General features: G+C 41.7%; 1 protein-coding gene and 1 pseudogene across 1 annotated transcript; one reads left to right on the forward strand and one right to left on the reverse strand.

The window, feature by feature from the left end:
* Positions 1 to 10,866: 10,866 nt before the first annotated feature.
* LOC127564141 (phosphatidylinositol 3,4,5-trisphosphate 3-phosphatase and dual-specificity protein phosphatase PTEN-like) lies at positions 10,867 to 11,528 on the reverse strand (annotated as a pseudogene).
* A 3,354-nt stretch (positions 11,529 to 14,882) lies between these two features.
* Positions 14,883 to 26,168, forward strand: LOC127564137 (adhesive plaque matrix protein-like). The gene is made up of 3 exons (XM_052000459.1): positions 14,883 to 14,975; positions 16,556 to 16,605; positions 18,683 to 26,168. Exon 3 carries the CDS (start codon positions 22,616 to 22,618, stop codon positions 24,425 to 24,427), a length of 1,812 nt encoding a protein of 603 aa, XP_051856419.1. The 5' UTR covers positions 14,883 to 14,975; positions 16,556 to 16,605; positions 18,683 to 22,615; the 3' UTR covers positions 24,428 to 26,168.
* Positions 26,169 to 26,936: the final 768 nt, after the last annotated feature.

Here is a 26,936-nt window from a genome sequence, read left to right on the forward strand (position 1 = left end):
TACAGCTCTTCAACTAACTTTATTTGTATTTACCTTTTAAAATTTGCAAAGGGTAATACCTGTAGTTCTATAAATGTCCATTTCTCAGGCCCAGTGGTAATAAGGGTCATTTAACATAGGAAAAGGCAGAGTACAAGTTTGGGACAGGCCTAACCAAAAGAGAGTGACGTTGAATATGAGCTCTCAATTATGAATATGTAGATGTCATTCAAAGATCAACCCAGTGTTTGCAAGGGCCTACCACCAGAAGACAGGTAATGGGGTGATTCTTCTTTCTTATTTTAAGGGGGGGAATAGAAATTTCTGAAGAATTTCTACTAAAATACCAAGAAGCAGCACTGTAGGTTAGCAGAAGGTATATTTATCAGGATTAGATTGTAGGTCTTTTGACAAAACAAAAATATCCAAACACACATCCAGACAAGTCCTCTTGCAGAGTACATCTTCCCCAAAATATTTAATGAAAGCTAGCATTTTAAAGTTTACAAAGCATTTTGCACGTATGACCTCATTTTATCCTAATAGGTATCATTATTATTATCCCCATTTTACAAATAAAGAAACTGAGGAAGGAAAAAGTTAAATGATTTGCCTAAAAGTCACTAGCTACTAAGTGTATGGATAGGAAACAAACTCTAATCTTCCTGAATCCAAATTCAGGATTTTATCCACTAAACCATCTATGAGTGTCCCATCTATCAATACTAAAATTCTCCAATTATTTACTTCTCTTATTACCATAAAAATGATTTTGTTATTTAGTTAAATCTTACAAAGATCATGAGAAGTAAATTCCCAGATTCTATGCATTTCATTATAAATCAAATTCATCTTTTTATCCTGAGTTTTGTTTGTAACAGAAAAGAAAAAAACCTTTTAAAATTATTCATATCCTACCACTTTATTGAAGGCATTAATTGCATCAATTAATCAAAATAATGCTGCTTCCTCTTTACAAGTATTATTGTCTTAATTGATTTTTCCTGTCATTTATAGCTAGCATATCTCATGTTTTGTGAAGAAATAGTGGAAGCAGTAGGCATCTCTGCCTTATCTTTGATTTAATTGGCAAACTTCCTATGCCAATGCTTGATTTTATATACTTTTGATCTTATTAAAGAAACTTGTTTTGATACCTATGGTTTTCAATGTTTTTTACAATGAATAGAATTATTTATCAAAGATTCTCTTTTTGTCCAATTGAAACTCAAATTATTTAAAGACTTTTTGTTATCTCCTCACTTTGGACCTCAGTTTCCTAATCTATAAAATGAGGAACTAGAGTTATATCACCTTTGGAGTCTCTTTTAGGACTAAATTTGTGATTCAAGTTGGGGGAAGAGCAATAGAAGGAATGGAAGGTCCCTAATCTGCCAGGTCAATCAACTTTCATCAAGAACCTGACTATGCCCCATTGCAACACTATATGCTATCCCCAGATGGGTGACAAACTCACCTAACAGACTAAGTAAAAGCATCTGCTATCAAAAAAACAGAATATTGAAGAATCCTATCCAGGAAAGTAGGAAAGGTAAGAGGTACAGTTTCTTCTGCCAGACTATAAGGATAATTCTGGAGAAAAATTGTCCAAATCTGTGGAAATTCTATGCATTAAAAGGGAAGCAACTCCTTTGCCGGGGATGTCTTGTTCATCTTATCCTGAAATAACAAAGTGCTTATGAATATGCCACCAAATAACTTTCTCCTCCTAGAGATGTAAAATCATAGCAAATAGCCTGGCACAATGGGAAAGAATGCAAGAAGGGAATTTTGGAATTATGGAATGGGAGCTTAATCCAGCAGCTAAGGGGAGGGAGGATGGTGTATTATACATAGTGAAGTTATTCTGGTTTATCTATTCATACATAGCTTCAATATAGATGGCACAGCACCAATGAGATATGATAAAATATACAAAAGATATAAAAATATAAAAATAATATAAAATAATCAAACCTCTCAAGTTATGTAGAGATCTGTTTTTCTGTACACAGTATAAAAAAAGTATTCCTAAGCTGCTGCCCCTTTCCAATTCTTGGGTTCTAAAGCATGCAAGTGTGAGATTCTAGAGTGTGAAGTTCTAGCATATAAAGCTGAGCTGAATGAAACAAAGCAGCCTAGAACTTAGTTAGATGAAAGAAACTAAGACAATCATAAAAAAATACACTTAGGGGCTGGGTCTATAGCAGAAAAAGGAAGGAGGCTCCAAAGCTTAGAGTTCATTTTGAAACCACCAAGATCCATTCCAATTAAAAAGATGGAAGAGTAGAAAAAAATCTCTTCAACTGTTTCTTAGATTTTTTTCAACAGTTCTTTATGGTTCTTTTTTCTCTCCATCCTGTCTGTAGAAAGACTTTTGAAAGCTTTATCTAAAATAATGAAATGCTTCTAAATGCTATAATGGGATTGGACTGATCAGTTAGTTTAATGAAGGCAAACTCTAGGCCTGGATGAATTCCAAGACAAGGGACAAAAACTTTATTATGTTGGCTTAAGGTAAGCAAAGTTGTGGAAAGACTCAGACTAAATTCCTAATGAACTTGCAATTTACAAGGGAAATTTATTTTTAAAGAAAAACCTGGGGGTATTTACCTCCCGATTGCAGTGTCAATGGGGTCAAAACAGACCTTGTTGAATAAGGAACTCAACAAGAGGCCAATGCAACAAAAGCCCACGGAAAAACAAGATAATCCTGCCAATGGCCCTCTCCAGGTCAAACTGCCTCAAACAGATCTGTTAAAAACCTTACCTGCAGGGCCACCTCCAATCCTCCTGAACTACATCTGATTGATGGACCCAGAAGGATCCAGAAAAGATAGTGAGGCTGGTGATCTTGGACAGCTCTCCTTTACTTAAATGCAATTCACTTGCTTTCAAGATCATAGCCAAGTTATTCTGGTGCAATGGAGATGCTTCTCATAAGATAAAAGCACTGGCCTATATGGGTCAATGTAATGAGGCCTCTTCCCACTCTAAATTGCCAAGATTTTGTAGAGTAGCAAAGATACTTTGCAAAAATTTAAGACACTTGATGGATTGTATTTCTTATTGAACAAGTGTTGATAATCTTTACCTTGAAATGGAGGTCATAGACACACCTCACATTTGATTTCAAAGGATTTCTACATCTACCTTCTCATTTTCTCTTCCCAACAGTATTGCATAGAATCCCCTTTATTATCCACAGTTTACAGCTGAGCAAACTGAGTCATAGAAATTGTGCTGCATTTTTACTCATTAATCAGGCTTTCATAGTATCTGCACAAAAACATCAAATCAGGTCTTATGATTCTTAGACATCAACCTGAATGACTTTAAGATTGTGCTTTAAATAAGCACATTAATAATTAAATAACAATAGCAAACATTTACACTTTCACAAAACTTTAAAGTTTACAGAATGATTTTCTCAGAATGCTTCATAAATATGTGTTGTTATCCATTCCCATTCTATAGATGAAGAAACTGAGGCTCACAAGGAACATGAGATATTATTGAAACACCAGGATATTTTTATTATCAAGCATATAGGATAGCAAGAATAGGTATAGCTAGATATATATGCTTCAGTGTCAAATGAATATGTAGAGGGTACAGGGATTTTGGGTATTGGTAGAGAAAATTGCCCATTGGATCAAGCCCTTTTCCATCTTATTTTCAAGTTGATTTGTAGTACTACTAGGGGAATAATAGAAGCTGAAATTAACCCTTTCACAACAAATCTACCAGTGCCTTGACAAATTGGCTGAGTTGGATTCACAAGATGATTTCAAGAGAGGCAGACTAGATGCTCTGCCTAGATTGTGAGAGTTAAAAGGAATTTTGGCAGTCATCATAATGATGTCAGAGAAGCCTAGAGAGACTTACATGAACTGGTACTAAGTGAAATGAGCAGAACCAGGAGACCATCAACAAGAAGAATGTATGATGATCAATTCTGATGGAAATGGTGCTTTTCAATAATGAGATGATTCAGGCCTGAGCCAATGATCTAGTGATGATGAGAGCATCTGCAAACAAAGAGAGGGCTGTGGGAACTGGATATGAATCACAACATAGCATTTTCACACTTTTGATTATGATTTTCTTGAATTGTATTTTCTTGACCCCAAGAAGCTACCCCAGCTGGTCCTGCCAAAGCGAGTAGTTCCCGGAAGAAGTTGACCAAAGTCCAGCCAGCCTTGGCCTTCAAATCCAAATCTTTTCTGAGGAGAATCCCCAAGCACTACTACCAAAAGCCCTAGGGAAAAAGTTCTGAACAAATGGTTCATTTTGGTTCTTTTAAAAAAATTTCCTCTTTGGAGGCATCTAGGAAGGTGTTTGAACATAGACTGTTAAGTTCCAGCTCTCCCAATTTCCCCCATAAGTGGAATAAATTTGTACCTTAAGGAGAATATAGACATTAAAATTAAAGACTCAGAATATCATAAGGGATCCTTCAGACACAACCCAAAAAGCTGTGAAAAAAGCCATGGGCTAGGAATGAAGCTCTCTAAAGTGGCAACACCTCCAGACTAAATCCACAGAAACAACAAGTGGGGACCCTGGACCAAGGTGGGAGTGGCTGGAGCCTCAACAGGAACCACACAGACTTTCCTCTCCCAGACTCCCAGACAGATGGTAGCCAGGTCCAGCTGTGCCACTGAGAACTTGGCTCTGGTGAGGAGCCCTCAGTGGGTGCAGAGGCAGCACAGTTGGGATGCTGCTGGCTGCTGGTACTTGCAGGTGAGGAAAGTTCTTGCTTTGAGGTTTCTGGGCAGAGACTTTGTGGCTCCTAGTCAGAGTCTTTGGAATTCCTGGTCAGAGGACAACATTGAAGGGAGGCTTGAGGAACTTTCCTCCCACATATGCATTAAAGGAGCTTAAAACTCATTTTTCTTTTCTTTTTTTTTTTAACTACACTTGCAAAGAAGAACCCAATTGTTGATATGTCATAGGAATAGAGAAGACAAAAGTTCATCTTCAGAGGAGGAAACCTAAGTAAAGTGTAATGTGCAATGTCTGTAAAACCAAAAATATGTAGAGGAATGCAAAAAAGAATTTCAAAATTAACAGTAATTGAGAAAAAAAGTAACTTTAAAAAATCCTAGAAAAAAAAAGAAAACCAACTTACAAAGGAGGAAAGGAATCCAAAGATAAAAATATGTTTTTGAAAAATGAAGATTGGCAATGGGAAGCCATAGAAATGGATAAAAAACAAGAAATTACAATACAGAGTATAAATTTTGAACACAAATAGAACAATCTGAAACTTAACTTAAAAGACAGATCTGGAGAACAGATTAGGAATAGAAAATTGGAAAACTGGACTATCTGAAAATTGTGACCAAAAAAAGAACCTTGACATAATAATGAAAGAAATAATTTGGGAATATTGTCCTAGAATGATAGAAAATGAAAGGAAAATGTAGAAATAGAAAAAAATCCCCCAATACCATCTCAACAAAATCCATTGTGGGAAAAAAAAAATTGGAATATCAGTGCCAAATTTGGAAATCCATAGATCAAAGAGAAAAATTTGGGAAGAAATAAAAAAAAATTCAAATATGTGGGAATTGCAATTGGAATTGAAGAAGACACATCAGCACCCCCAGAAAAATATTGGAAAGATACCTATTGAGTACTGATTCTGAAATGGGAAGGTGGAAAGAGAATGATCAAAAAGGAGAAAAAGAGACAAGGCAGCATGGAGTAAGACCAACTTAGGGACGGAAGAAAGATAGAAAGAGGAAAAAGGGAGAGAGGAAAATGAGAGAAAGAAGGAAGAAGAAAGAGCTTACACTGGAAAGATTTCATATAATATATTATTAATTTTAAAATTTATCTTTTTAATCTTGAAATTAGTATTTTTCCAAATACCCATAGAGAATACAACATTCATTTTTGTTAACCTTTGTGTTGCAAAAAACCAGGGAAAAGAAAAAAAAAATCAGGAATCTGTGTGCAACCCCCCGATTCAAATGGGCTACTTAAAAGGTATCTCCAGATGCAAATAGAAAGCATGGATTCTGTGCTTTCAAGGAGAGATCCCAGCACAATAAGGGAGGAGCCCAGCATGGCATGGGGCCCCAGGCCAAAAAGAGGGGATAGCTCAAATAGCAAAAGAATATGGAGTTCATTGGATGGACTGAAAAGAAAGTAACCAATGACCAATGAACTGCAATGCTGTCGAAGTCCTGTAGTCATGAACTTTCTGAAACTTAAGCTAGGGTCTGAACTTTTCTGTCCTACAATCTTCTGAGAATAAGGATCATATGATATCCTCAAATTTGGGCTTAATGCCCTAGAGCCTTTGAGAAACCTTTCCAAGATTCCATTCAGTCCATTCTCTTTATGTCATACCTTCCCCCGCTAGTCCTAATGAATTTCTTCTACTAGGACATCCTTGTTATCAATGCCTTCAGGCTTGTCCCTCTCCTCAGTATTAATTGAAACCTGCCAACTACCATTTAAAAAGGTCCAACAGCCTCACATCAGTGGCAGCTTTCCAGTAACAATATAGCTAAGGAATCCTGGCCTGCTCTAGTGCTTCAGTCAATAAGCAAGCGGGTGATGGCATGATGCTGCTTAAAGCAAAGAACAGAAAGCAGAGACCAGGTTCCCACCAGCTCCCACTGTCAGACTTGGATTCCCTGTCTTCACAGAGACACAATTGGCATCTGGCAGCCAGTGGAATGCTAGAACTGGCCAGGCCCAAAGCCAAAGGGCCATTGTCCCTTTCTTGCCACCTCAAGTAGTCCAGACCAGATTCATTTGTGACAAAAGGAGAAAGGCCTCATCTTCTGGACCTGGATCACCCTGAAAGGGGCAAGGAGCTGACCCATCCCAGTGGGGTGCAGACTGAGGAGGGTAACTGGGTGACTCGTAGGTGGTACCAGCAGGATGGGGGTGCTGAGTGGCAGAAACGGGGATCTGTGGTTCCAGGTTTACCAAATCAGTGGGAACTCGTTACTTACAACCTTGAAGAAACAATTTCATGAGTAGATGAAAAATGTAAGGATCAAATGTGAGTAAAATACAATTAAAAATTGGAGTTAGTATGGGGGTAACTAAGGACAATGACCAGGGAACCCACTCAGAGGCAGTCTGAGGGGAGAGATGAAGCTATCATGAAAGTGGCTCATCCAGACAGCTCAAATGTGAGTAAAATGGAATAAACAAATTGGAGTTAGTATGGGGGTTATGAAGGAGAGCAACCAGGGACCCCACCCAGAGGCAGTCTGAGGGGAAAGATGAAGTTATCATGAATGTGGCTCATCCAGACAGCTTTTACTATGATAGACACCAAAGAACACTTTCCCCCCAATTCCTGCTTTTGTTTCCTCAAAGAGGCAATAAGTAAAACACTGTGGTCTTCCAGGAGTATGATCTCCCTTAGTAAAAATTCTAAAGCTTTTTTCAGACTTACAAGGGAAAGCTTTGAAAAGTATTTTGAAGCCTTGCCAGGGCACTATTGCAAAATCCCTCTGCCAATGCTTCCCTAAGAAGGTGTTCCTCCTCCAAGTTGACTTAAGGATGGGGGATTTAACAGCCCTTTCACAATGTACTTGTCTGGGAGCTAAATGAGGGAATGCAAGAGTCAGGTGCCCTGGTCAAGAGCAAATACAAAGCAACAGGCCTGTATGACGAAACACAACAGAAATCTAATTCCAGGGACAGCTTGCACTTATTGTACCCTCTCCCCTTGATGGCAGCTAATCCAATATATATTATACATATTATAATATATGTTAAATGCAATATATGGAAAAGTAGAATTATCTTGCAACACAAAAATCAGGGCAGACACACACAAAAAAATTAGTAAGAAAATTAAATGCAAGCCAACAGCAAAAAAAAGTGAAAATGCTATGTTGTGAGTCAGACTTAGTTATCACAGTCATCTCTCTGCGTGTGGGTTGGCTCTCGTCATATGATCAGAACTGGCCTCACTCACCTTATTGTTGAAAAGATTAGGAAGGCATACATCTCAGATGAGCCCCCATCAACTCTGTGGGACATGATGCTAGAAGAGCTTACCCAATTTGACTGCTTTGAGCCATCTCAAGATACAAAGAGAAAATATTTATTCTGTCCTGATCAAGACAGGTCTAAGCACTGAAAATGAGCAGCCCAACATGGTGTGGGGCCCTGAGCCAGAAACAAGGAATGGATGAAATAGCAAAAGTCTTGGGTTCGTTGCATGAACTAAAAAGGAAGTAACAGTTGACCAATGATCAGCAATGCTGTCTAATTTTGGGGGAGTCAAGTATTTCCTGAAACTTAGTTCTAGGGTATTCAGCGTTTGAGAAATATGCACCTGGGCCCATTCAGAAGGAAGGAAGGGAGGGAGAAAGAAAGGAAGGAAAGAAGGAAGCCAGGAAGGAAAGAAAGGAAGAGGAAAGAATGGAGGGAGTGAGGAAAGAAAGAAATAGCTGTTATCATAGTAACTTAAGTAGGTGAAAGAAGCCATCTTTGCCTCATTTTTTACCTAATCTTAATGACACACTGTAATGGGCTGAGGCTTGAGTTGATGCACTGAGGTCCCAAGCACGTGAGGTTAAATAGTAATTGAACCATACTCTATTAATATATAAGCTTGGGGAAAAAATGGCCCCCGCCCACTCTGTGCAAGTCCTGATGTGTTGTATAGGAAATAACATTTTTGGTGGGTGGAGGCAGAGGAGTGGAAAGGGAAGTGGAAGGAGAGACTGCTGGCTGGTGTCTTGACACAGCTGCTCGCATTGCTATTGCAACAGCCCTTTATCTCCAATCCCCCTCTGCTAGCTGGCTTCCTATCACCATGGGCGTGCAAAGGGGCAGGCTATGAACCAGGACAGCTCGGGGAGCTCTGAAGCCACATCGGGAGGGGACAGAACACAAAGGGACATCCTACGCATTACACACCAGGTCTGCCTCTGTTGGAATCCTTACTAACTGTTAACTAATTAGAGTTGATCTGTCCACTGCATTAAGTTTGAATTAGATCTGTAGCATTCACCCAGTTTTTCTCCGATTAATTTCCATTCATCTAAATCTAATTCCTTTTCTGTAGAAAACCAAGGACATATATACTTAACGATTTCTAAAAGTTCAGTGATCTGCTCCAAAATTATAATTAAACCTTGGCTTTCCATAATTTTGACAATGCTCTCGAAACATTTTCCTTGAACAGAAACAGGCTGTTTTCTAAATATCTGTCCCATCTTAGCTGAAATTCTACTTTAACTCTTCTAACAAAAATTTTTTTGTTGCACTCACCCTAATTTCTGGGTTGAAGAGTCTTTTCCACTGGATCAGGATCAGAGGCTTTTCCACTTGAATCAGGATCGGAGCTTTTCCACTGAAATCCACTGAGGGGGGGGTCTGTTAGCCCCACGTTGGGCGCCAAAATGTGGTGAGCTTTTTCTTCTCAAAACACAGCCAGGTGATAAAAGTTCAGATCTTTTATTATCTCCAATATAGCCCGGTTAGCTTAGAGGCCTATCTCTCTGCTTGGTTCCAAGAGCTCTCTCCGAATGTCTTTAAATCCAAAGGTCTGGTCCTTCAGCCTCTGCCTCTGCTTTCTTCAGCCTCCAGCCAGCTCCAGTCTTCATGTCATTCTGGTGAAATCTCGACTTGTAGCATCTTCCTCTGAAGAACTTCTTCGACTGGCCCATTGGCCTATTTATGCTCCTTCCAGAGAGAGGGATTATGGGTTTTCTCCCATAGTGCTCTCTGGCCCAAAGAGCTTCAAGGGAGGTATGAACTCATTGAACTCCAATGAGTAAAGGTGTGAACACAAGCCTTGCATTAATTAGTTCTACTTAGTACCTTGTTTCAGGTTCTGCCCAAAACATCTTCTTGTAAGATTAGATCAACTCTAATTAGTTAACAGTTAGTAAGGATTCCAACATCTCTCCCTTTCTTTTGTTTTAAAACATAGGGGGTTTCTGAGGGGGTACACATAAATCCATCAATATGGGCCAGAACTTTGTAACAGATATACATGGTATACATAAATCCATCAATATGAGAGGCATTATACATAATTTACAAAAGCACACAGCAATATAACACAGGCTAGTGGTAATGTAACAAATAACATGAATCAACATGAAAATTTAACTACTGCAAAAGTCTCATCAATAATCTTTCATCTCAAGAAATCCAATGATTCTTGCAATTGCTTAAAATACATAACCACATAGCAATATAACACAGGCTAGTAGTAATGTAACAACATAAATTGACCTGAAAATTTACAAATGTCCATAAGTCCTAGAAATAGTCCATAAGGAATCCATTGTCCATTAGTTCATGCGCCAGGAATCTAATAATTCCTGTAAGCTCTGAAGTACTGCAAAAAGTCTCATCAACAATTTTTCATCTCAGGGAATCCAGTGATTCTTGCTCTCTGGCCCAAAGAGCTTCAAGGGAGGTATGAACTCATTGAACTCCAATGAGTAAAGGTGTGAACACAAGCCTTGCATTAATTAGTTCTACTTAGTACCTTGTTTCAGGTTCTGCCCAAAACATCTTCTTGTAAGATTAGATCAACTCTAATTAGTTAACAGTTAGTAAGGATTCCAACATGCCTCCACTTGTATAAAACTGGAAAAAGGGAAAGTGCCATCTTTATTTTTCCTAATTGAAACTTTTAAGCATCCTTTGAACACAAAAGGTATATACAGATAATAACAAGGCAGGCGGCCTCCTTTCCATGGGACAGGACAAGCATGACAAGCCTGTCACCGGTGGAGAGGCCCCAATGGAACTGGTCAGAGAAAGTCACTGTTCCTATCACTGGTCAGCTGATACAATGTTCTATTGCCATTTTAAAAAAAGGTCCTTTTTCAGGTTCTTCAAGTTTGTCTCTATTTTTCCCTCTTGATAAAAAAAAAATATTCAGACTTTAGTGATCTGTGTGTGTTGATAATCAAAAGGCTCATTCTCTGGATCAGAGTCAGTGGTGTCCAAGTATCTATAATGATCAGGTTCATTGTCACTAATGTCCGGGGTGACCAAAGTGGAACTGCTGGCCTCTGGGTTTGCCGGCTCCTCTACAGTTTTTGTGAAGAAAAGCTTCACCTTAAAGTTGGGGAAAAAAGTATCTGTTGGCCTTGTCTTTATTCGCTTTGTCAAGATCGTTTTTGGATAATGTGAATATGAGATATTCTTTGTCATTATCTGATTGCTCAGCACTGCCAATAACTATCAATCTCTTGATCACCACAAAGACTTCCATTTTCTACTTTGTTTGAGTTTTCCTCTGGTATGAAGAATGTATTTACCCCAAAGTGAAACTTTTGTCCTTCTTGAGCATCTTGTTCTGCTTGTGGAAGAATTCCACCTTAATGTCACCGCCCATGAGCAAAGGCTGGGGGAATTCAAAGTAGATATACTTGTCTTCCCACCTTGTGGGCCCTGAAGGGGATGTGTAGATCTTTATCTTCAGCTGGCAGACCACAAACTGAGGATTGCAAGTTCCACCACTGAACATTGGAATTGTTTCAAACATCATCTTGTGAAAGCTCAGGGCCACTGGTCTGTAATCCAAGTAGTGCTTTAACAGGTGGCTATAGTAATACACATAGCACCTCTGTCTGGGAATAGTCACTCCTTTTTTGTCTCTGGTTCTGACTTGTTTGTTTGAATTTGTTTCCACGGTAAGGGGCAAAAAGCTTTATTATATTGCCATAAGGTGGGCAAGCTTGGAGCTGAGATTCAATTCCTAATGAATTGGCTGAGGAATTTGCACTCAGATTAAAAGCTGCCTGTGAGGTCAAAATAGCTCTAACAATTTAAGAAGCTCAACAAGAGACCATTGCAACAAAGGCCCATTGAAAGACAAGATAATTCAGTCAATGCCCCTCTCTAGGTCGAACTGTGTCAGCCAAACAGCCATCTCCAATCCTCTTGATCTACATTTGGGCAATGGACCAAGAAGGATCCGATCCACAGGAGATAGTGAGGCTGGTGACCTGGGAGAGCTCTCCTTTACTTAGATGCAATTCACTTGCTTGTCAAAGTCATAGCCAAGTTATTCAGGTGCAATGGAGATGCTTCTCATAAGGTGAGAGCACTGGCTTGCATGGGACAATGTAATGAGGCCCCTTGCCATTCTAAATTTCCAAGATTTTGTAGAGTAGCAAGGATGCTTTGCCTATTTTTACGATACTTGATGGATTATATTTGTTATTAAAATCCTGTTGAGAATCTGTACCTGGAAATGGAGATCATAGACACACTTCACATTTGATTTCAAAGGATTTCTATATCTACACTCTCATTATCACTTCTCACCAGTCTTGCATAGTATCCCCTTGATTATCCACAATTTATATCTGAGCAAACTGAGTTGTAGAAATTGTGTTCCTTTTTGGATCTTTACTTAAGCATTCATAGTTATTATTTGAACTAAGACCTCAAGTCAGGTTTTCTGATTTTTAGACATCAACATGAACAACACTAATGATGAGCTTTAAGTAAGCACATTAATAAATAAAATAAAATTACATTAATCATTTATATTTGCATGAAAATTTAAAGTTTCCAGAATGCTTCATAAAGAAAAGTGTTGTTATCCAATCCCATTGTATAGGTGAAGAAACTGAGGCTCACAAGGAACATGTGATATTATTGGAACACCAGGACATTTTTATTCTCAAACATCAAGGATAGCAAGGGAAGATGTATAACAAGACAATAAATACTTCAGTGTCAAATGAATATGTATGGGGTATGGGGATTTTGGGTGTTGGTAGAGAAAATTGCTCACTGGATCAAGCCCTTTTGCATCTTATTTTCAAGTTGATTTTTAGCACTGCTAGGGGAATGATAAAGGCTAATATTAACCCTTTCACAACAAATCTCCCAGTGCCTTAACAAATCAGTTGAGTCGAATTCACAAGATGATTTCAAGAGAGGCAGACTAGACCGTCTATCTAGGTTGTGAGAGTTAAAAGACAGTTTGGCAGTCACCAGGATGATGGCAGAGAAATCAAGAGAGACTTACATGAACTGGTGCTAAGGGAAATAAGCAGAACCAAGAGACCATAGTACACAGCAACATCAAAACAACAATTTTGATGGATGTGACTCTATTCAACAGTGAAAGGATTCAGGCCTGACCCAATGATCCAGTGATGAGGACAGTAATCTGCACCCAGAGAGAGGACTGTGGGAACTGAGTGGGGATCACAACATAGCATTTTCACAGTTTCTGATGATTTGCTTGAATTTTATTTTCTATCCCATAATTTAAAAATGTTTGATTTCATTTGTCTTTTGCATCAAGATAAATGCACAAATGTGTATACCTATACTGGAATGAACATGTGTTTAACTATGTTAAGCACATATTGGATTGCATGCCATCCTGGTGAGGGAGTGGGTGGAAGGTGGGAAGAATTGGAACATGCGGTTTTTCAAGGGTCCATGTTGAAAAAATTTTCCTTGGGAGTGTTAGGGAAGATAGAGATGAGGAGAAGGAGGAAGATGCCAATTTTGTTGCCTTATCAGTGATGAAAGGCAAATATCTATCCTGGATTTGAACCAGAAAGAGAAAAGACATGAAAGGCGAATCAAAAATTTTTTCAAAGTAGTGAATACAATTCCTTTCACCCATGAACACTGGATGCAAATATATTTTTCTTTATTAATGTACAGTCTGAGAAAAACATGAATTTTAAACATTTAATGTTCCAAAATATTTTTAATCTTTGGTAAAGATACACTCTAGGTGGAAGATGACAAAAAGTTTGAATGAGAATCTGTGGGAAATACAGTTGGAAACCCAATTCAGGCAGAGTGGCTTTGGTTTAGGAAACAATGTAATGATCATGCATCCTGATTCTGCACATATACTCCAGTTGGTAACGGATATAACAGAAAAATGGTTCCGTTTGATGTCATCACTACTTCACAATCTGTTACTAGGATAAAAGGCCAGGAGTAGCAACAACGGTGCTCAATGTGAGAGAGAAAGGAGAGTGAGAAGGAAAGTGAGAACGGGAGCGCCAGAGCCAGAGACAAGGAGAGAGAGTGAGAGAGGGAGGCAGAGAGGTGGAAGGAGAAGGAGAGAAGGAGATAGGTGGTAGGAAATGGAGAGCGGTAGGGGGGGAGGATAGGCAAAGAGGGAGATTTTGAGGGGGTGGGGATTTTAGGATAAAGGGATAGAAGAGGATTAGATAAAAAGGGAGGGGGGGAAAGGGAGAAGGGTAGCCGATAGAAAGAGATAAAGAAGTTATATAAAGAATAGGTATAGACAAAAAGAATATAGAGATAGACATATAGAAGATAGAGATAGATATAACTATGGAAAAGTTAGAGATAGATATGGAGAAGATAGAGATATAGAGCAGTTACAGATAGATATAGAAAAGATAGTCATAGAAAATATAGAGATAGAGTGAAGAGATAGATATAGAGAACATAGAGATAGATATAGAGAAGACATAGAAATAGAGAAGAGATAGACATAGGGAAAATAGTGATAGCTATAGAAAAGATAAGAGGTAGATTTACAAAAGATAGAGATAGATATAGAGAAGAGAGAGAGAGAGAGAAGAGATAGATATAGGGAAAATAAAGATAGAGATAGAAATTTAGTGATAGAGACTCTAGAGAGAGCTATAGTGAAGATAGAGATAGATATAAAGAAGATAGGGATAGACAGAGAAGACAGACATAGATTATAGAAAAGGTAGAGAAATTAGAGATAAAGTACATTTATAGGGAAAGAGAAGATAGAAATAGAGCTATAGAGAGAAGATACAGATAGAGAAAAAAAGAGATAGATGAGAGAGTGAGAGTGTGACACAGAAACAGAGACAGAGAGAGGGAGAGAGGGGAAGGAGAGAGAGAGAAAGAGAGAGAGAGAGAGAGAGAGAGAGAGAGAGAGAGAGAGAGAGAGAGAGAGAGAGAGAGAGAGTTTGTGTGTGTTCATTCCACAAACTGGTATTTTACCACCTAAGGGGTGCTTTGTATTTCCCATCTTGGAGAAGCTGTAACAGGTAAGAGGCTCAATGATGCCCACTATACTACTGGTGATAGGGAACGCCAAATACGTGTAGGAGGAGGAATGAGGAAGTTTGTATTTGGGGGGGAGGTATGTAATTTTGTGGGAAGACATTCTTCTAGCGATCAATGTGAGAGACCTTCCTTGTGCCAGCAATGGGAAATGGACAAGATGCTTGTTCCTCTGTCCTCTATGTCCTCCATACAACAGAGATCATAAGAGAGAAGCTTCTTCTATATCCTCTTAGGAGATAACTCAAATTAGCTGAGACTCGCCTACAGAGAAAATGGCATTTTGTTGTTTTCCTGAAGAAGCTCCTCTGTTTTTGAATAGAAGAAAGACATGGATCTGGGAGTCAGGATGACTTTAGTTTCAAATTCAGTCTCAGACAGAGGTGAGAGGCCCTGAGGCAAAACCTTTCACCTGCCTCCATTTCCTCCCAGAATTGATGTAAGGATCAAATGAGTATATTGGGAAAGGCTCTTGAGAACAGTGCAAATAACAGAAGAGAGGTGTTTCCTCTGACACTCTCTTCCTGATGTGAACCGGAGACTGCCACAGAACTCATTGCTTAGACCATTCAAATAACTCCATCCTTTGAGGGATCAAGATTAAGCTTCAAACACTTGTGCATTCCCTTAGCCAGAAAGCAGATGGGGCAGAGCAGTCTCAAAGTTATTCAACTTTTTCTGATAAGCTACTGGAGCCTCTTCCAACTTTCTCCAAACCATATTTTAAAATCATAAAACATATTTTTGGTAATCTCAACATGTATTTCTACCCCATAGTTTTTTATTGGAGGGGGTGGGAGAGGTTGTTCTTTGTACCTGTAGATATCCAGTGTAGTTATGAAAAATCCCTTTCTCCCTGTACAAGCTTTCATTACTTCTTAATGACCTGGTGTGCTTCAAGGCACTAAAAGTGTTAAGAAAGATTGATCCAGGTACAAGTGTAGGTTGGGACTTCAAGCCTCTATTTCTGCCCCATCTGATCCACATTGTAGTTAGTATTTTGTCCTTAGGGCTTGTGGATTTGAGAACAGAAAAAGGAGAGAACTCTTCAGGGAAAGAAGAAAGAGGAATAGGAGCCAATGGACTGTAAGCCTGACAGGTCCATAGGATGTTATGAAATCAAAGAATAGTATAATTCTCAGAAATTTTGTGCTTTAAGCAGTGGAAGGTACCCACCACAGCAAACAAATGAATTTGATAGATTCTTCTTTATAGTGACTGACACTTTGCCTAGAAGGTTTCAACTTCTTCTACTTCTATTATCCTACAATGGATTTCTCACTTACTGCCTTTGGATTTCATTTAATGATAAGGAGCCCAAAAAGAAGGGATGCAGAAGGGAAGAAACAGGGTTGAGGACCCCGTAGGAATGCAAAATTTTTATCAATGAAGCTGAGGCTGGCTCTACACTTAAAAAACAGAGGATGATGAAAGGCAACATCTGGGCTGTGCCCTATGAGCTATTAGAGCCTTCTTGGACTGCTTGCTGCTCCTTTAGCTGGGAAGATGGGGTAGTTATTGGAAGCAAAGCTGAGTATTTATTTGTTGACATTCTTTCCCTCAGGAAATCCTTGCAGTTCAACATGGCACAAAGGAATGGAGTATTTCCCCAAGGTGAGAATCAATGAACAAACATGTAGTGATACTTCTTCTTCTATAATCACTGTACTGAATGAGGAAAACAACCCTAAAAAATTCATTGAAAGAGGTAGGATCAAAAGTACATCAACTAGAATATGCCAGATAAATAGAGAGTATGGGAAAATAACATCAGAAGGCATAATTGTAATGGAACAATAAGGCTTAGCAGATAGGTGGACAGGATGACCAGCTTGTTAGCTATGGGAGTGAAGAAAAGAAAACCTCTGGGGAAAATGCTGAGTAAGGAATAAAATTATGCCTCAGTTAAGGTATGATATGTGGGCTAAGCAAAGGGAAGCATGGGGGATGACTGAACCTGCAAACCTAGGTGACAGAAAAGGGAATTTCAGAAGAGGGAAGAGGGTGCAGGACAAAGAACACATTCTGTTTTGGACACGTTTAGGTTCTGGTGCAATTGGACACCCAGGTCAAAATGTCTAACAGATATTACATGCGAGTTGGGGAAGACAGTTCAAGATAGAGACTGCAGCAGTAGAGTGTTTTCAGCTTTATCTGTTTCCATTGCTTCATAGGAGGATGATACGTGTAATTCGTTAGGACATGGCTGTAATTCTGGCAGTTAGAAGGAGTAAATATCACCAGAGAATAAGAGATGTGAGGTGAAGAGGAAGGAATAATAGCTTTTTTTTTAAAGTAATTTAAAGGAGTGAGATGTGAATGTAACAGCAAAAAGGAAAAGGAGAAGGGAAAATGGTGCAAATTAACTTCCATACAAAAAAGGATCAAGAAAAAGCCTTTCCAGTGGAGGGGAAGAGGGAGTCAAAAGATTGGTGGAGTGAACCTTACTCTCATCAGTATTGCTTCAAATAAGAAACATCATAAATACTGAAGAGAGGGATATCAAACTCTTATCTTACCTGCAGGAAAAGAAAAGGTTAATGCAATATGGGAAAGGGGGAGTGTTAAAACAACAGGTCATTTTGGAGGAGTCAGTGATCAGTAGCAAAAAATTTTGAGAAGAGACAGTGAAAAGAGAGAATAAATGGGGGTGAATATAATTAGTAGTAAATGTAAAAACAATTTCTGAACCAAGTTTCTCAGATGGAATACCGTTGTTCACTGGGAAATGATGAGCAGAATGTTCATGGGAAAAAAAACCCTCCAAAGCTATGAAATGATCATAATGTTCTTCAGTGATAAGCACAAAATGATTTTGTTATTCTCGGTAACGCAATCATGCATAACTATTCTGAAGTAGTCATGGTAAAAAAAAAAAACAAACAAACAAACAAAAAAAAAAAACCTTTCCATTTACAGAAAAGGAATGAGTGTACCTGAATACAGATTGAAGCATTCTCTATTTCCCTCTTTATCTATTTTTCACTTAATTTTTCTTATGGCTATTTATTTTTTATTAAGATGGGAGATCTATGTTTTTCTCAACTTTTATGCAAATATTTTGAAAAATTGAAAATGTAGTTTCTTAATCATGGGTGGGAATCAAGGAAAGAATCTAGAAAGCAAAAATTTTACAGAGCAAATGAAAAAGAATATTTTTTGAATGTAAATTGGTTAAAATATTTAATAAATTTAATAAAAAGAAAAAAATGCATTCCCTGTTGAACTTTGGAACTTTTAAGAGTAATTTTGCATTTAATTTAATAAAACTCAACTGAATGAGAATATGACAAACCAAAGGCAAAGAAAGAAGGAAGACAGTGGAGGCCACAGTCAATAAACATTGATTATCTATTGTGCACCAAGCTCCATAGGAAGCACTGGGTGTATATAGAGAAAGGCCCAAGATGGGTCCTGGCCTGGAGGAGCTTCCAGTCTAAGGAGGTGGCTCCATACAGACAACTCTGTTCAAATAATGGGATTACCACAAAAATTGGATGTAAGGAAATTGAATCGTGGGCTTCTTCCAAGTATGCTACTGAGAACATAGTGAGCAGGGTCCGGTTGTCCTCCAAAGGCCAGGTATCACTCTTGGTAGATCATAATTCCTGTGCTGCTGCCATCTTTCCTGAGCACAATCTCTTTCCTGATTCCTTCCCCTTTACTCATATGGTCCCTTCTTCATTCACAGAATTGGTCCAGGAACAGCAGAAGGGCCTATTCAGGAAGGCAAAATCGATGATTTTCCAAAATCCCCCTCGTCGAATTATACCCTCTTCAAAGAACAACAATGCTCAAGAGCTGGACCTCAAGGGCCAAGAGGACAGCATTCCTGCCAGGCAAAAAACAGAGGGAAAGGACACTGGGGGCCCATCCTGGATGAGAAGTTTAGCTTTTGCCATTCCTCCTATGACCCTGGCAGTTCCTTTAATCATGGTGCAACCATTCCCTCCTGTTTCCCCCAAAAGTCACCGGAAAGCCACCCCAATCTGTCCTGACCAAGCAACGGATGCTGCTCTGAAGAGGACATCAAAAGTCCATTCCATGCTGGCCACAGAGCACAAGACAGGCTCCGAGACTGGGCTTGAGCCCTCCTCCGAAGGGCCCCAGGGGGAAGATTCTGAAGCCAAAGCAGCCATCCCAGTCTGGGTCATCAAAGCAGTATCCCCAGCACTGCCCACTGGGTCCAAGATATCCCTCGGAGTTCTCTCAGAACCCTCTTTTAATTGGGCCCAGGGAGAAGATCCTCCACCCCAAGAAGCCAGCCCAGGCTATGCCAAAAAAGGAGTCAGTGTTCATCACAAGAGGACCACCAAAGTAACCCCGGCACTTCCCACTGAGTCCAAGACATTCCCCAAAGTTCTCTCAGAACCCTCTTTTAATTGGACCCAGGGAGAAGGTCCTCTACCCCAAGAAGCCAGCCCAGTATGTGCCAAAAAAGGAGACAGTGCTCCTCAGAAGAGGACCACCAAAGTATCTCAGGCACTGCCCACTGAGTCCAAGACATCCCCCAGAGTTGTCGCGGAACCCTCTGTTAATTTGGCCCAGGGAGAAGGTCCTCCAACCCAGCCCAGTATGTGCCAAAAAAGGAGTCAATGCTCCTTGGAAGAGGACCACCAAAGTATAACCAGCACTGCCCACTGAGTCTAAGACATCCCCCAGAATTCTCTCAGAACCCTCATTTAATTGGGCCCAGGGAGAAGGTCCTCCACCCCAAGAAGCCCAGCCCAGTATGTGCCAAAAAAGGAGTCAGTGCTCCATGGAAGAGGACCACCAAAGTATCCTCAGCACTGCCCACTGAGTCAAAAACATTCCCCAAAGTTCTCTTGGAACCCTCCTTCAATTGGGCTCAGGGAGAAGGTCCTCCACCACAAGAAGACAGCGCAGTATGTGCCAAAAAAGGAGTCAGTGCTCCTCAGAAGAGGACCACCAAAGTCTCCCCGGCACTGCCCACTGAGTCCAAGACATCCCCCAGAGTTCTTTAGGAACCCACTTTTAATTGGGGCCAGGGAGAAGGTCCTCCAGCCTAGCCCAGTTTGTGCCAAAAAAAGAAGTCAGTGCTCCTCAGAAGAGGACTACCAAAGTATCCCCGGGACTGCCCACTGAGTCCAAGTCATCCCCAAGAGTTCTCTCAGAACCCTCTTTTAATTGGGCCCAGGGAGAAGGTCCTCCACCCCAAGAAGCCAGCCCAGGCTATGCCAAAAAAGGAGTCAGTGTTCATCACAAGAGGACCACCAAAGTATCCCCGGCACTGCCCACTGAGTCCAAGACATCCCCCAGAGTTCTCACGGAACCCTCTTTTGGTTTGGCCCAGGGAGAAGGTCCTCTACCCCAGCCAAGTATGTGCCAAAAAAGGAGTCAGTGCTCCATGGAAGAGGACCACCAAAGTATCCTTGGCACTGCCCACTGAGTCAAAGACATTCCCCAGAGTTCTCTTGGAACCCTCCTTCAATTGGGCTCAAGAGAGAAGTTCCTCCACCCCAAGAAGCCAGCCCAGTATGTGCCAAAAAAAGGAGTCAGTGCTCCTTGGAAGAGGATATCCAAAGTATCCCCGGCACTGCCCACTGAGTCCAAGATATCCCACAGAGTTCTCTCCAAACCCTGCTTCAATTGGGCTCAGGGAGAAGATCCTTCACCCCAAGAAGCCAGCCCAGTATGTGCCAAAAAAGGAGTCAGTGCTCCATGGAAGAGGACCACCAAAGTATCTTCGGCACTGCCCACTGAGTCAAAGACATTCCCCAGAGTTCTCTTGGAACCCTCCTTCAATTGGGCTCAGGGAGAAGGTCCCCCACCACAAGAAGACAGCACAGTATGTGCCAAAAAAAGGAGTCAGTACTCCTTGGAAGAGGATATCCAAAGTATCCCCAGCACTGCCCAGTGTGTCCAAGACATCCCCCAGAATTCTCTTGGAACCCTCTTTTAATTGGGCCAGGGAGAAGGTACTCCAGCCCAGTCCAGTATGTGCCAAAAAAGGAGTCAGTGCTCTTTGGAATAGGATATCCAAAGTATCCCCGGCACTGCCCACTGAGTCAAAAACATCCCCCAGAGTTCTCTCGGAATCCTCTTTTAATTGGGCCCAGGGAGAAGTTCCTCCACCACAAGAAGCCAGCCCAGTATGTGCCAAAAAGAGTCAGTACTCCTTGGAAGAGGATATCCAAAATATCCCCAGCACTACCCACTGTGTCCAAGACATCCCCCAGAATTCTCTTGGAACCCTCTTTTAATTGGGCCAGGGAGAAGGACCTCTACCCATGAAGCCAGCCCAGTATGTGCCAAAAAAGGAGTCACTGCTCCTTGGAAGAGGACATCCAAAGTATCCCCGGCACTGCCCACTGAGTCAAAAACATTCCCCAAAGTTCTCTTGGAACCCTCCTTCAATTGGGCTCAGGGAGAAGGTCCTCCACCACAAGAAGACAGCGCAGTATGTGCCAAAAAAGGAGTCACTGCTCCTTGGAAGAGGACATCCAAAGTATCCCCGGCACTGCCCACTGAGTCCAAGACATCCCCCAGAGTTCTCTCGGAACCCTCTTTTAATTGGGTCCAGGAGAAGGTCCTCCACCCCAAGAAGCCAGCCCAGCATGTGCCAAAAAAGGAGTCAGTGCTCCTTGGAAGAGGACATCCAAAGTATCCCTGGCACTGCCCACTGCATCAAAGACATCCCCCAGAATTCTCTTGGAACCCTCCTTCAATTGGAGTCAGGGACAAGGTCCTCCACCAAAAGAAACCAGCCCAATATGTGCCAAAAAAGGAGTCAGTGCTCCTCGGAAGAGGACCACCAAAGTATCCCCAGCACTGCCCACTGAGTCCAAGACATCCCCCAGAGTTCTCTCGGAACCCTCTTTAAATTGGGCCCAGGGAGAAGGTACTCCAGCTCAGCCCAGTATGTGTCAAAAAAGGAGTCAGTATTCCTTGGAAGAGGATATCCAAAGTATCCCCAGACTGCCCACTGAGTCAAAAACATCCCTCAGAGTTCTCTCAGAACCCACTTTTAATTGGGGCCAGGGAGAAGTTCCTCCACCACAAGAAGCCAGCCCAGTATGTGACAAAAGAGTCAGTGCTCCTTGGAAGAGGATCACCAAAGTATCCCGGGCACTGCCCACTGAGTCCAAGACATCCCACAGAATTCTCTCAGAACCTTCTTTTAATTGGGCCCAGGGAGAAGATCCTCCCCCCCCCCCAGCCCAGTATGTGCCAAAAAAGGAGTCAGTGCTTCTCGGAAAAGGACCACCAAAGTATCCCGGGCACTGCCCACTGAGTCCAAGACATCTCCCAGAATTCTCTCGAAACCCTCCTTCAATTGTGCTCAGGGAGAAGTTCCTCCACCACAAGAAGCCAGCCCAGTATGTGTCAAAAAAGGAGTCAGTGCTCCTCAGAAGACCACCAAAGTATCCCCAGCACTGCCCACTAATTGAAAGACATCACCCAGAATTCTCTCGGAACCCTCGTCAATTGGGCTCAGTGAGAAGTTCCTCCACCCCAGCCCAGTATGTGCCAAAAAAGGAGTCAGTGCTCCTTGGAAGAGGATATCCAAAGTATCCCCAGCACTGCCCACTGTGTCCAAGACATCCCCCAGAATTCTCTCGGAACCCTCTTTTAATTGGGCCAGGGAGAAAGACCTCTACCCATGAAGCCAGCCCAGTATGTGCCAAAAAAGGAGTCATTGCTCCTTGGAAGAGGACATCCAAAGTATTCCCGCCATTGCCCACTGAGTCCAAGACATCCCCCAGAGTTCTCTCAGAACCCTCTTTTAATTGGGCCCAGGGAGAAGGTCCTCCACCACAAGAAGCCAGCCCAGTATTTGCCAAAAAAGGAGTCAGTGCTCCTTGGAAGAGGATCACCAAAGTATCCCCGGTACTACCCACTGAGTCCAAGATATCCCCCAGAATTCTCTCGGAACCCTCCCTATATTGGGCTCAGGGAGAAGGTCCTCCACCACAAGAAGCCAGTCCAGTATGTGCCAAAAAAGGAGTCAGTGCTCCTTGGAAGAAGATCACCAAAGTATCCGCGGCTCTCCTCAGTGAGTCCAGGACATCCCCCAGAGTTCTCTCTGAATCCTCCTCTAATTTACCGCAGGGAGAAGCTTCTGCAGACCAAGAAGCCATCCCAGCCTGTGTCATCAAATGAGTCAGTGCTCCTTGGAATAAGACCGACAAAATATCCCTGGCACTGCCCACTGAGTCCAAGACATCCCCCAGAATTCTCTCGGAACCCTCCTTCAATTGGGCTCAGGGAGAAGGTCCTCCACCCCAAGAAGCCAGCCCAGTATATGCCAAAAAAGGAGTCTGTGTGTGCTCCTTGGAAGAGGACCACCAAAGTCTCCCCGGCACTGCCCACTGAGTCCAAGATATCCCCCAGAATTCTCTCGGAACCCTCCCTATATTGGGCTCAGGAAGAAGGTCCTCCACCACAAGAAGCCAGCCCAGTATGTGCCAAAGAAGGAGTCAGTGCTCCTTGGGAGAGGATCACCAAAGTATCCCCGGTACTGCCTACTCAGTCCAAGACATCCCCAGAATTCTCTCGGAACCCTCCTTCAATTGGGCTCAGGGAGAAGGTCCTCAACCCCAAGAAGATATCCCAGTATGTGCCAAAAAAGGAGTCAGTGCTCCTTGGAAGAAGATCACCAAAGTATCGGCGGCTCTCCTCAGTGAGTCCAGGACATCCCCCAGAGTTCTCTCTGAATCCTCCTCTAATTTACCGCATGGAGAAGCTTCTGCAGACCAAGAAGCCATCCCAGTCTGTGTCATCAAATGAGTCAGTGCTCCTTGGAATAAGACCGACAAAATATCCCTGGCACTGCCCACTGAGTCCAAGACATCCCCCAGAATTCTCTCTGAATCCTCTAATTTACCGCAGGGAGAAGCTTTTGCAGACCAAGAAGCCATCTCAATCTGTGTCATCAAATGAGTCAGTGCTCCTTGGAATAAGACCGACAAAATATCCCTGGTCCTGCCCACTGTGTCCAAGACGTCCCCCAGAGTTCTTGCTGAACCCTCCTTCAATTGGGCCCAGGGAGAAAGTCCTCCAGCTCAAGAAGTTACCACAGGCTGTACTGCCAAAGCCAGTGGTGCCTGGAAGAGGACAAGGAAATTCCAGCCAGCCTTTGCCCCCTAGTCAAAACCTTCTCCAACAACAGTCCACAAGCCCTCCTCCCAAACGCCCAAGGAAAAAGGTTGAGGACAACAAAGTCCATTTTGGTCCTTTTTTAAACATTTCCCCTCCGGCGGAGTCTAGGAGAGTCCGAGCTCTCTTAATTTCCCCTACAAAGGGAACAAACTTAGGGAGAATACAACATAAATATCAAACACTTGGGTTATCACAGGGGGTCCTTTACACAACCCAATGGGTTGTGAAAGAAGTCACCAGGCTGTGGATGAGCACTCAAAAGTGGCAACATCTCCAGACTAAATCCACAGTAACAAGAAGTCAGCCAACCTAGGAGTGGCTGGAGCCTCAGCAGAAACCACAGACCTTCCTCTCTTAGACTCTCTTATCAAGTTGAGGTCTGAGTCCTGGAGGCCTGAGTGAAGCTGGACTGACAAGGATGGCAGCCAAGTCCAGCTGTGCCATTGACAACCTAAAGATGTGGCCCTGGCAAGGAACCAGCCCCCAGTGGGTGCAGGTGCAGTGGATCCAGGTACTTCTGGCTGCTGGTACTTGCAGGCAAGGGGACCTCTTGCTTGGGGGTTCCTGGTCAGTATCTTTAGAGTTCCTGGTCAGAAGGCAATGTTGAAGGGAAGCTTTAGGACCATTCTCCCTATTAACACTCATTCCTCATTTTAAAGAAACAAACCTGAAAAGAATCACCCTTTCTTTGAAATATATTATCAGAACAGGAAAAACGAGAATCCCATCTTCAAAGGTGGACACTTAAGTGTAAACTAATGGGAAACACCTGCAAAACCAAAGAAAATGTGCAGAACTCAAAACAATTTTAAAAATCAAAAGAAATTGAGAAAAAACTTAACCCAAAAAAATCCTTCCAAGAAAAAACAAAATCATATCGAAAAAAAGAAAACCCAACTTGCAAAGGAGGAAAGGAGTCTCAAGATGAAATTAAGTCTTTGCAAAATGAAGATTGGTTTTGGGAAACCATAGAAGTGAAGAATAACCAAGAAATTACAATAGAGATTATAAATATAGAAAACAAATTGAACAAAATGAAACATAATTTTAAGGATAAATTTGGAGAAGAGATTAAGAATAGACAATTGAAGAAATGGACTAGCTGAACATTTTGACCAAAAAGACAACCTTAACACAATAATGGAAGGAATATTTTGGGAATATTTTCTGCAATGGAAGGAATATTTTGGGAATATTTTCTGCAATAATAGGACACGTGGGGAAAATGTCCACGTAGGAAAAAAATCCCCCAATACCATCTCAAAATCTATTGTGGAAAACACATCAGAATATTAGTGCTAAATGTAGAAACCCATAGATCAAAGGGAAAATTTTGGAAGAAAAAAACAAGTGGGAACTATTATCAGAATTTACCAAGACACAACAGCAGCCCTAGTTAAAGACTGGAAAGATACCTACTGAGTGCTGATTCTGAGAGGGGAGGGCACAGAGGGGAGCAAAAAGGAGAAAAACAGATGAGACACCATGGAGCAACACCAACATAGGGAGAGAAGGAAGACAAAAAGGAAAAACAAAGGGGAGGGAGGCAGAGGAGAGAGAGAAGAGGGAAGAAGAGCTTACATTTGAGAGACTTCATGGAGTATATTTAAAAGTTATTCTTTAATCTTGAAATTAGTATTTTTCCAAATACATGTAGGGAATTCAACATTCAATTTTGTCAAACTTTGTGATCCAAGCGTTCTCCTTCGCTTCTTTAACCCCACTCTTCCCAAGTCAGCAAGTGATGTAAGTGAAATAATTACAACTCTTTTGCTCACTAAACCACATTTCTCAGGTTGTGGAAGAAAAAATCTAGTTCTCAGGCAAACCAGAACAAAGAAAAAAATTAGAATTCTGTGTGTCACCCCATGACTCAGATGGCTACTTGGAGACATCTCCAGATACAAACAGAAAGCATGGGATTCTATGCAAGGAGAGGTCCCAGCACAGCAAGGGAGCAGCCTAGCATGGTGTGCGGCCCCAGGCCAGAAAGAGGGGTTGGATTAAATAGAAAAAGTTATTGGGGTCAGTGGATGGATGGAAAAGGAAGTAACCACTGACCAATGAACAGCAATGCTGTGTCCTTCTTAAGGGTCATGGGACTTCTGAAATACAGGTCTAGGGCTTGACCTTTTCTGCCCTACAATCTCCTGGGAATAGCGGTCATATGATGTCCCAAATTTCAGGACTTGGGCCTAAGGTCCTAGATCCTCTGAGAAACCTTCCCCTGGTCCCATTCAGTCCCCTCTCTTTAGATCATTTTCTCCCACCAATTCTGATGCATTTCTTCCACTAGTACAGCCTGGTCATCAAGGCCTTCAGGCTTGCCCCTCTCCTCAGTATTAACTGTAACCTGCCAAGTACCATTTAGGAAGTTGCAACAGCCTCACATCAGTGGCAGCTTTCTGGCTGCTATTGCTAAAGAACCCTGGCCCATTCTAGTGCTTCTGTCAATGAGCAAGCGGGTGATGGCATGATGCTGATTAAAGCAAAGAACAGAAAGCAGAGACCAAATTCCCACCAGCTCCCACTGTCTGACTTGGATTCCCTGTCTTCACAGAGACACAGTTGGCATCTGACAGCCAGTGTTATCCATGGAACTCTAGAACTGGCCAGGCCCAAGTCCGCAGGGCCATTGTCCCATTCTTGCCATCTCAAATAATCCAGACCAGATTCATTTGTGACAAAGGGAGAAAGGTCTCATCTTCTGGACCTGGTTCACCCTGAAAGGGGCGAGGAGCTGACCTGGCTTAGTGAGGTGCGAACTGAGGAGGGGAGATGGGTGATTTGTAAGTGGCACCAGCAGGATGGGGGCGCTGAGT

Source organism: Antechinus flavipes, chromosome 5 (genome assembly GCF_016432865.1).
Source record: "Antechinus flavipes isolate AdamAnt ecotype Samford, QLD, Australia chromosome 5, AdamAnt_v2, whole genome shotgun sequence".
NCBI classification, from domain to species: domain Eukaryota; kingdom Metazoa; phylum Chordata; class Mammalia; order Dasyuromorphia; family Dasyuridae; genus Antechinus; species Antechinus flavipes.